Here is an 11,656-nt window from a genome sequence, read left to right as displayed (position 1 = left end):
AGTATCTCCAACAAACATGAATATTATCCCAGAAGGAGAGAATACATCCACAAATAATTTAGTCCAGAGAACAAATGGAAAAAGAAATCATGCAACTCAAAACAAAATTAGCACATCCTTCTAGAATAGGAAGGGGGGGATTTTCTTACTTGTACTATCCTGGTTAGTCTATTCATCGTCATTAATAGTTTGTAATGAGATTTTTTTTCAAATAGAGGGGCTTTTTCTCACTTGTGTCATGGGGTAGACGTGGGCTTTAATAGGATTAATAGTCCTGAGATTTCTGATTTCCTTCTGCTAAAAACAGCTCTGCATAATAATCTCGTATGATTCATGCTTATCTAGTAATATCAAACAGATGGAAAAAAAATAAGTCTGTTAAGCAGCTGCCAGTAAGTTGGAATCTGCATATTCTTTATTTTCCTTCGAATAATCCATACCCCGAATATGTATTGTCATGTGCTTGTAGTTCTTTTACATTAATTCTCACCCTTTTTACAAGGGAATGACACAAGAACAACATTTTCGACGAATATTTATGAAGACTTCAAATAAAGAATGCATGTGATTAAATAATGCTGATTTGGAGTCATTAAATTAAGAGGCAAAGGTAATGCATATTGAATCTACTGGATCATTACCATAAAGCAATAAATTAACACTGCCTATGGAAAGAGCCCAATACATTTGTATGCATATATAGTTTTACTGTCAAATTCACCACCACCATAAGTAATTATATTGCAGTACCTCAAAAATATATAAATCTAACAAAACTTTTGTAAAGCATCATCAAGCTAGTTGCACTACTACTCACGTTCTTGATTTCTTATTTTTTGTCCAAGACTCTCTTGCATTTACTTCCCTTCTACCTTGTTTCTTTTTTTCTTTGACTTTCTCTTTATCTCTCTTCTGGACTCCTGCCTTCACACTAATCAGACCACTCTTGGATATTTTTCCATCACCGTTCTGTAAAGCTGCCTCAAAATCAGCCTCTCTGCCTTCAATAGCATAAAGCTGAAGATCCTCAGGATTCAACATAGTTTGCAAACTCTCATTCATTTTATCCTGCACGAGCAACAATAAATACAACATATCTTTGACCATCCTCTAAAACTTAACCTTCATAAACTTACAAATTTTGATCAAAAGATGACCCAAATTTCAGTAGAGGAAATAAATAGTCATTGTATAGTTAAATTTTAAAATAGACAAAAAGTTTTGATTCTGAAATTGTAGCATTCAAGAATAATCAACATAGAAGATATGCACTACTCACTGTTACTTCCTTAGCAGCATTTTTAAGGTCCTCCTCAACTGATGTACTGTGAGGCTGCATAGAAATCTGTGACATAAAACAGTATGTTTTCTCAAGATTTATTGTGCCTTTAAATTTGTAATATATGGCTAGATAGTGTATTTATCTTGTTATGAGTTATTTTTACCTGCTTTAACCGTGGTAAGCTAGATTCGATCTCTTTAGCAGCAGCTTTATGCAATTGCCCATGTAGCTTTCTCACAATTTTGCTGAATAATGCTAAGATTTGTTGTCTTTTCAACTGCTTCAGCTCTGCCTGCAGACATTACAGTTTAGATGAGTTGAGAAAAGTCTTCAAGAATTTAAAACATATCGTGTTTTAACTACATTTGTGAAACCAAACAAACCTCCACATAGTCAACGTCATGATTTTGCAATCCCATACACAGCAAAATTGCTGCTTGACTGTAGGACAATGAAGCTGGTATCTTCTCCTCAAAATATAGATGAGCAAGACAAGATACAAGATCTAGTATCTGCACACAAGCCACCCAAAAAGATCCAATAAGCCAAAGAAGTTATGATAAGTACGCGCTATAAATGCAGCGATACAAAATTTCATCTGATAAGATTCAATACTCTTTCTGCCCTTGTGTGCACTCACAACTATAAAAAGAAAGCAATGACTGAAAGAGGAGCCAAGAAGCAAGAACATGCACATGAGATAGAGATAGATATCTGACACCTCTAGAAAATGTACACTTACATCACCTAATTCAATACATACACACCCAAGACAGTAAAAAGCTAAGTTACCGGTTCTCCTGAAAATGCACCAGGTCCGGGTCCTGGTTCGTGCCCGGTCCTGGTTCAGCCCGGGTTCGACCTGGGTTCAACCCGGGTCCTTCCCAGGTGGCCAGGTTCCCTGTGGCAGGACCCACAGGGAACCCGGCCACCTGGGAAGGACCCCGGTGGAACCCAAGTCGAACCCAGGAGGACCCGAGTGAACCCAAGAGGACCCGCGTGAACCCAGGCCCGTGGGTTCCCAAAAACGGGGCCCACGGGTCAAAAAAACAATAAAAAACGACTTTAAAATAGTTTTTTAATAATAAAACCCTAATTCGCCCCTTTATGACTTGTTAAAAAAGACTTGAAACTTGAATATTATCTTTTTTGCAAATTATGAATATGATATTAGACTTTAGTTATTAGTTCACTGATTACATTTGCGATATATGAATATTTATTGGCATTGGCAATTATGGATTTATCATTTATCATTTATGTATGGAAAGTCACATTGTATATTTTATTTTTGTATGGATTGTATATATTGAACATATATATAATATATGTGTATGTATATATAATTAAAATATATGTGTGTGTGTGTGTGTGTACGGACGAACCCATACCCGTACCCAGGAATTTTATTTTTTTGCCGAATCCACGAATCCGAACCCGAACCGGTAACTTAGGTAAAAAGGAATAGAATAAAGCAAAAGTAAAGACATCCAAAGCTTTTAAACCACTCGGCTATGAGTTTTCTTTATTCACCAATCAAATGCTGCAAAGTAACTACAAAGTGCAATGAATATTAAAAAAGGTGAAGAGACAGCACTTACTTTATAAATAAAGTCAGAAAAATGTAATCTTCCATGAAAATAACATTATGAAAAATTAAGATAATAACACAATAAAATGGTCACCATTAATGTGAGGAAACATTTACTTTGCCACTGATTGAGAATAACACACAACTAATATGTCCACCACTCAATACTCACATCCTTTGATCTACCAACCTTTCATTTCTTGTATACCATCCTAAGTTTCCTCTCCCGACTGACTATTTGAGTTGTAGATTGTAGCGCCCACCTATGTATCAACTCTTACCTTGTCCTAAATGTTCTATGATTGGGTTAAAAACTATGTTAAGAGGATTTTGATATGATGTACCTTCAGGATGGATATGTACCTTGCTAGATTGCACATTTTTCAGCTGATGTGTATTGTTTTGGTTATGATCTCCATTGTCTGATTTGATGCCTTGCTCGAGTGTGCAAGATGTACATATATAGGTATAGATTGGTATGTGCTTGGACTCGGCCTTATTTGGCATCACTGTTTTGTTATGATATTTGATCTTGTGTGTGCTCATGAATATCAGCAACAGGATAAACTATTATTCATCAGTATATCCGAATCATACTTGTGTCAAATGGTTTTCAGTTAGATGTGGATTTGGGTATTATCTTGTTGGTGGCTATCACATACTATACTCTGGTTGTTCTGTATTGGACAAGTATAGTTGATGGGTTGATGGTTTCCTTGTGTGTGAAGGTGCAGGTTTTCCACAACATTGATTAAATGGAGACAACTGATTTGGGTAAATGTGTTTATGTTTTACATTTTACCTTACCCATCTCACTCAAAGTCGAGCTACGAAATGCATTTTGTGTGGCCCTATGAACCTAAATCCAAATCAGTTGATTTTGGATACACGAGTCGTGTAAACCCAAAATTGTCCCTCCATGTTAGCCTGATTTTTGTGTTTACGTTACATAATTATTTTCTATAACATTTGTGTAACTTTTACGATTAAAATTTAATTAATTAAGTTCCATAGGTTTTTGTGTCTAGCAAAATGAATTTATGCCAGATTATGATTTAAAATGTAAATTATGTTTTCCGAATGCATTTTAGCATTGTTAAGTGAAATAGTCGAATAACAGCCTTAGTCAGAAAACAGTGTCACCATGTTATGCCTAAAAGCTCAGTTACCAGGTTCAGCATCAGAAGCCCAGATGCAGGTCTGGGTTTGTGTTGGGTCCACGTCCAGTGCGGCTCTAAGTCAGTAGTCAACAAAGAATAAAAAACAAATGAATAGAAATTCACAAAAGCGGCAACAGAAAAACTGAGCCTGGACAAATACTACGAGTGGTTGAATTGCTAAAACCAAGAGTGTTGTGGAGAATATGACCTGGATGTCACTGATTCCTCAGACAATGAAGAATAAGATTTAGTTGTTCTGCTTCTGACGATTGAATATTTTGAAGTGGCAGCCAACAAAGCGGTGGTGACTGTTACATGCAGCTCTGCTGCTATTATCAATTATTACGCATTTTTTCAAGAAGTGAGGGTTTAATAATTTTAAAGTTCATATATATATGAATTTTACATGTTTTTTGTACTAACGAATCCAAACCCCCCAAAAACATTTAGCCAAACCAGTGAACTGGATCCCCAAACTAGCAACTTAACCTAAAAGGTACAACTTTTGCTTGTCAAATTCCTCACCTATTTTCAAAAGGAAAAATTAGAACAGGCAAACATGTTTAAATGCTACAAAATTCAATTTAAATATGAACAAATTTTATTTTTTTTATTTGGGAAAATGAAATAAGAGTTTTGGGAATAAAAATAAAGAAAAAGATATCATTTTGGGCATTGGAATTTGGAGGGTATTTTTGAAACTGCATTTTGGAATCCCCTTCATCTATCTCCTCCTTGGCATTTTGTCTCCTTCTTTCCATGGCTGCTAGGTGTGACGATTCATGGGGAGGATTCCTGGGGTGCTTTGTGCTGGGATGATACAGTGAAAGCAAGAATATAGTAGAGAGGGTGTTGGGTTTGTGGCTACTAATTCACCTCGTTTCCCTCTTCTCCTCTTGCATCTCTTGGACATGAGAGCTGCTGTCTCAGTTAATGTCTTGGATCAAGGTTTGTCTGGCATGCAAAGTAGTAGGCTGCCCTCTCAAGCCTCCATTTTTGGAAAATAATTGAATGATTATATTTACGAATATACAATGTAATAAAGGAATTACAAGACGGTGCTCTAAAAAGAAAGAACCTTAAAACTAAAAGCTAAAAAGCTTAAAATGCTAAATAAAGCTAAAAAGCTAATTATGCGTTCTTATAAAAGAAGCAGTAGTTGCACTTAAAAGACTAAACAAACTGAAAAGCTAAATGACTAACTAAATGACTATTAATAGAACTAAAAAGGTAACTAACTAAAAGAATTAATAATTCTAATAACCTCCCTTAATGGTCATTGTATCGACTAAGTACCCTACAGAAGACACTGCAAGTCTTTTGATCACAAACGTAAGAACACTCTGTTGCTGCACAGACCCTCCCAGGATCTGCAAAGTGTTAATGACAAAGAATAGCTAATTTCGTCCAACAAATGTATCCCTCACACGCAAATTACAGAACTATCAAACGCAAATTACTAAGCCTAAAACCATGATTTTAAAGAAAACTCGACAAACCCTCCAAAGAGCAACAAACCCAATTTTAGCAAAAAACCGCAAACGCTTTTGTAGAAGAGTATTGAGCATTGTTTGCTCCAGCAACTCCAAAACATACTACAAGATACCACGGTTGCAGATGTTCACCCCAACAAATCCATGTGCGACCCAAAACTATCTACAACAAAGCATGAGTTTTGTGGAAAAAACAGTTAAGACCCTAAAACAGGAACCCTCCAAAAGAGAATTCACGATTTTTGAGGAAAAAATCGATAAACCAAGAAACCTGAGGTTACAAATCATCGTTTCTGTGGAAAAAACGGTAAAATCCAGATAACCAAAATCCCACACGAACATTGCGAACTACAGATGATAATTTTTAAGGAAAAATTATAAACCCTACAAACAATTTTTGAGGGAAAAATCATGAAAACCCACAAATTAATTTAGAGGAAGAAATCGTGAAAACCCAACAAACAATTTTTGAGGAAATAAATCATCAAAACCCTCAAACAATTTTTCAAGAAAAAATCGTGAAAACCTACAAACAATTTTTCAAGAAAAAATCGTGAAAACCCTCCTACAATTTTTCAGGTAAAAATGTGAAAACCCTCCCATGATTTTTTATGGCAAAAAAACCAGAAAACCCATAAATAATTTTTAAGGAAAAAATTATCAAAACCCATAAATAATTTTTAAGGAAAAAATTATCAAAACCCAGAAATAATAATTTTTTTAAAGGGAAAAATCATAAAAACACGAAAACATTTTTTAATGGGAAAAAATTATAAAACCCTAGTTGTAGAGAAAAGGCACTCAAATTGGTAGCGTCCACGAAATTCAGAAAATGGCGCCTAAAAATAAATCTCCACGAGCAAATATGCAGTCGCCATGAAAGGAATCACGTCCAAAACAAAACGTGTAGACTCCCGAGAGAAAAAACTCAAACGCGGGTATGAACGGGACGTGGCACCCAAAAACCATGATTTGCAGACATACTGTAAGCAGAAAACGCAATGAAAATCGCGTCAAACACCAACGTGGGATAAATGGTGGACGAAAATCACAAAAACCATCTTCTGAAATCACAAAAAAATCGTGACTGCAAAACCCTAAATCGCAAACAAAAAACATGAATTTTCTCAGTTGCAAAGAAAATTGCGGAGGTCAAACCCAAATGCGCAAAAAAAAAAAACGCATCGTCGCCACCAAACATAGATCAGACGTGAAAGATTAACCGTTGTGCCAGAAAAACACCACATGAACTTTGGTCTCCAAAAAAAAACAGTAACAGAATAAAAAACCCCAATGCATGCATGCAAACAGGTCGTAAAAAAGGCACGGAAATATTGAAAAAACACGCCCACGAACTCGCTATCTGGCACCATCACGGGAAAAGAAGCAGCGCAAAAAAAACCATCAAAAAGTTAAGCTTTAGAAACCCCACGTGGTGAAAACTCTTAGACACAACTTGTGAAAAAGGAACAGAAAACCCTAGCAATTCAGATTTTTTTTATAAAAACCCTAAAAAAAAATTGGAAATTATATCTAGGTAGCAAAAGGCTACGAATTTTTCATTAAAAAATTCACCAAATTCTGAAAAATCCCATTGACTCGCTCTGATACTATGAAAAATAATTGAATGATTAAATTTACGAATATACAACGTATATAAAGGAATTACAAGATGTTATAAAAAGAACAAACCTTAAAACTAAAACTTCAGCATAAAGCAAAAAAGCTTAAAACGCTAAATAAAGCTAAAATGCTAAAATCTAAAACGCAAACTATGCGTTCTTATGAAGAAGCAATATTTGCACTTAAAAGACTAAACGAACTAAAAAGCTAAATGACTAACTAAATGACCATTAATAGAACAACTAAAAAGGTAACTAACTAAAAGAATTAATTATTCTAATTATTTTACCCCTCCCTTTTATTGTGAGCTTGGCTTTGAGGTAGGTGGTTAAATTTCAGCCTTGATTTTGAGCACTTCTTTGTATGAAATTTTCCCTCTTTTGCATTTTGGCCATGCCCACAATAGATGGAGCATATGGCAGCTTTCCATGGAGCTTATTGCATGGGACGAATCCATAGTTTTATTGCCTTATGAATGTTTTATAATACTGCTTGAATTTCTTGGAAATTTCAGATTTGCATTGTAATGCTGCCAAAATTTCAACAAAATGTGATTCTCGTTAAAAAGAAGTTTAATTTGATAATTTCATCATTTGGGATCTGGGAGAATTGAGGAAAAATCTTGTGTGAGATAAAAGGAAAATTGCAATTTTGCATTGTGCGTGTGTCAAATTTTTGTAAGAACAAAGGTCTTGTTATAGAAATTGGTGGAAACTTAGTTTGGGCTCATGAGTACCCTATCCTGGACCTCCTTTTGGTGTCATGCACCTTGATGTTTATTCAGTCATGTGTTCATGTATTCTTTGATGACTGCATGTAACTTTTGTATGCTTTACTTGCAAAGACCATATGTGATCAATGCGATTAGTATGGGTGTGCATCAATTGATGATTGAATAGCCCCTGGATTATATCTTGTTGGTTGATCCTAGCTTTCCTCCTTGTGCATTGTGTTGCATACGAAATGTGTGCATGTGATTCATGGCTTGTTGGTTGGTTCGTCTCTTCTGCCTTTTTGTGGCAACTCTTGGATGGTATATTGATACTTCCTTATGCATGCATTGTTGTCATGATTAAAATCCTCATGCACGTTTACTTGGCATTATATGTGCTTGATGGGTCACAAGTGTATTCACGGATGGTGTTGGTAGGTTGGCATATGTATGATTGTAGCGGAGGTTGCTTCTAGTGTTTAATCCCCTCTTTCTTTGTACCTTGAATTGCTAATCTAATGACAACTTGTGATCTCTTTGCTTATGTGTGATTGTATGTGTGTGTAAATCACATGGAGGACAAACATGAGATTTTTCATAATGGATTTTATCGATGAGTAAACAAGGCAAAGGGACCAAAATGACAAGGCTCTCCTCAAATTACTTGGTGCTAGAGATTGTCTTACTCCACGAGACCACAAAAAGGGTTTTGACGTTGACCTACATGATTCAACATATTTAGGGAATAAACAAAGTTCATTCTCCACATAACCAATAGAAATCTATGAAAACAAAGAAATCAAAACCTGAAGTATTCATTCAAGACTTGGTAGATTTATCATTTGAAAAGGAACTCTCTTAGCAAAAGATGCCATTGCCATAAACTTAGCCATTGACCAAAATCAAAAAACTCGCACAAATTCTTACTAGCATGAACTCAAAAGAAAAACAAGTTCACAAGGATCTCCTATAATGTCCCCATTTTGAAATGGAATTTAATGGTAAATATTAATATTAAAATTAACATTTAAAAGAATAAAAATAAAATTAAAATTAAAATATTAAAGAATATAATTAAAAACTTAATTAAGTTAATGAATGGACAAAAGGCATGAAATGATAAGTTGTGACTCTCCCAAAAATGAGGTATAAAAGGGGAGAAGAGAGCCTCATTTGAGAGGGGATAATCTGGGGAATCAGATGTGCAGATCTAATTTAAATAAAAGTACAGATCTGATTGTGGAAAGTTGTGTCCCTTTCAAAGGGCAGAAATAATTAAAAGTTGCACTCTTTCAAAGGGTGCTAATGATGAAAGGGTGTGTCTAATGCCAAAGGGCATACAAGATGAATAGAGGTGACCCCTCCCTCTCATTGGGAGATATAAAGGAAAGGAATCAAAGAATCCAGTGAGAACACCATCGATCAGATCAGACCAGAACTGTTATGAAGTTATAGACCGTCTCCATACTCAAACAAAGGCATATATAAGGCTGCTGCATAGGTTGATCTAAAAACAACGAGCACTATAAAAAAAGGCACATTTAATTATTACAGAGAAGCGAAACCAATCCAGGCAGAGATTTTATTATACGCCAATGCAGCATTAGCATGGTAGCAAATGGATTAATGAAACAATAAGAATTGTGTTTACATTATCAAGTATTATTAATAATCCTTGATCAGGTGTGATGATCAGCAGTCGATTAATTAGTTAAGGCAAAAGACATGATATGAGGAGTCACCACCTTTGCAAGGATAGTGACTGTTTGGAAAGGCGTAACTTTCCAGGCAAATCAAGGGTTTATATACAGCATAACAACCACTCAAAGTAAAAGCATCAAACAATGCTGGAAGAGGTGAGCATAATAGAGAGATCGAATCTGCAACTATTGTTAAGATAACACTATATTCTGGTATGAAGTTCTGTGCATATTTCTGATAATATTCTCTGCATATTATTATTGATAGAAAATCGTTGCTAAGATCATTCACTGCATGTACTCTCCAAACTGCTCATTTCTGACTCATACTGTGTGATCCATTATGATCAATATGATGGTATAATAATGTTAAACCAAGGGAACTTGTAACACCTACAAGACTTATAAATTACAAACTCATTGCTTAATGTATGTGGGACCCTCTCTTAGGTATGCGATGCAGAGGGTATGGTGGTAGTGGGCAAATTCCTTGGTTTCTTCTTTAGGGGTCAACACTTGGCACCATCCAACCTCTCCAACCTTCCAAAGGTTATCAAGCCTGTCCTTGATCCTTCCCAAGGATCAATCTTCTCAGGACAACTTAGTTTCTCTAGGAGACTCCTACTCCTAAATACTCAACCCCTAAACCAAGACACCTCACAACCCCCAAGCCCTTTGCCAACAGGACCTTTTGCTCAAATGGTGGAATCTATCATATGTGAGTGTTTGTATATGTTTTATATGGTATTTGCATTGACCTTGACCCCTTTGATAGGTATTTATAAGTCCTTTGTGCCTTTTGCCCCCATGGACCTAGGAAATAGGGCTACAAGCAATTAGCCCTCCATTTGGACTCTTCCCACTTTACCTATCAAACTACTCGAACAACCCCCTGAACAAATTAGAAGCTATTGACTACACCTTAATATCTGGTCCACGAGCTATTGGTCCCACCCACCCCCCCTACAATTTTATGGTAGTCGGTATATAGTTGGAGGTTCCCCGGGGCCCAACTTCGCTGCATGGGACGCCCTACTCTATAATGGTGGGTGGGATAGGAGATAAAATACCCTCGCATTGATATTCGAGTACCCTTTTGGGCATTCTAAAAGATTTCAAACTTTTGCATCTGGGTTTTGAGTGCAAGTTTTCAAACCCTATTGGGCCTATTTTTGGTCTAACTAGCCAGTATAGAGGTTTAGGCCTCAAAACCTTCACCAGTCAGATGGAGAGGAAGTCACAGCTCTTGGAGAAGGTCTACACATGCCTAAGGGTCCTTCCCATGCAAACTTTACCACCGTTGTGTCCACTGTCCCAAGGATTCATTCAATCCTTCACTGCACAGACTTGCCAGATGGAAGATGTCAAGTCTAGGGCATCATTCCAAAACTACAAGGCCAGATCTTTTGCTCCCCAAACCAAGCAAAACAACTAGTATACATGGTAATCCAACATTCCTCAGGGTTTCAGACCTTTCCCATAGAGGAATGTTGAATAGGGTCTCCTTTTGCATCCAAACCCTGGTTTTGAGGGTTTTACCAGGCAGCAAGGAAGAAAAATCAACTACTCCTCAACCACAGCTTTTAAAGACCTCAAACCAACTTCAAATGAGAGGTGATACTGCTACAACCAATTCCAGGCATCAACCTTTCCAGAAGTCCATACAAATCCGTACCAAAGCCAAGAACTCCAGAAAAAACAGTAAAAATGATAGTTTTAGATTGGTAGGAAGCATAAATTTCATTCAAAGCCTCAAATGTAACCTTTGGGAATCGTTCCTCAGGCTTAAATAAGACTAAGGAAGCCTTCTAACCACTTCCCAACGTACAAAATGCAACCAACTAGCTGTTGGGCAACCACAACTCAAAAAGTTGCAAAAATTGCTCATGACAACATAGTAACTTTTGACATATCATGACATCACACACTTGCCCTCATATTGAAGGTTACAAATTGGACACACAACACCTCTAGGACCCCTAGAGGCCAAAAACATAATGCCCATACAAGGCTTGTGACCAAGTATACAACTTTGGAGCCTTAGGGCTTATTACAAGCATTGGTAGCATTGGACCTACCATATCCATCTAGGACC

General features: G+C 36.4%; 1 protein-coding gene across 1 annotated transcript in view; it reads right to left on the bottom strand.

Annotated features, from left to right (window-relative positions):
- Nucleotides 1–393: 393 nt before the first annotated feature.
- Nucleotides 394–11,656, bottom strand: part of LOC131062624 (RNA cytidine acetyltransferase 1) — a 105,872-nt gene continuing 94,609 nt past the window's right edge. Inside the window, exons 24-27 of the mRNA XM_057996333.2 lie at nucleotides 1,666–1,794; nucleotides 1,446–1,574; nucleotides 1,280–1,345; nucleotides 394–1,068 (exon numbers count right to left, since the gene is read on the bottom strand). Coding sequence (XP_057852316.2) covers nucleotides 814–1,068; nucleotides 1,280–1,345; nucleotides 1,446–1,574; nucleotides 1,666–1,794 — 579 coding nt within the window. The 3' untranslated portion in view covers nucleotides 394–813. The remainder of the gene's footprint in view (nucleotides 1,069–1,279; nucleotides 1,346–1,445; nucleotides 1,575–1,665; nucleotides 1,795–11,656) is intronic.

The sequence above is a fragment of the Cryptomeria japonica genome, chromosome 5, assembly GCF_030272615.1.
Source record: "Cryptomeria japonica chromosome 5, Sugi_1.0, whole genome shotgun sequence".
Classification (NCBI taxonomy): domain Eukaryota; kingdom Viridiplantae; phylum Streptophyta; class Pinopsida; order Cupressales; family Cupressaceae; genus Cryptomeria; species Cryptomeria japonica.
Note: the sequence above shows the minus strand (reverse complement) of the source record. Positions and strands in the feature narration are given on the sequence as shown.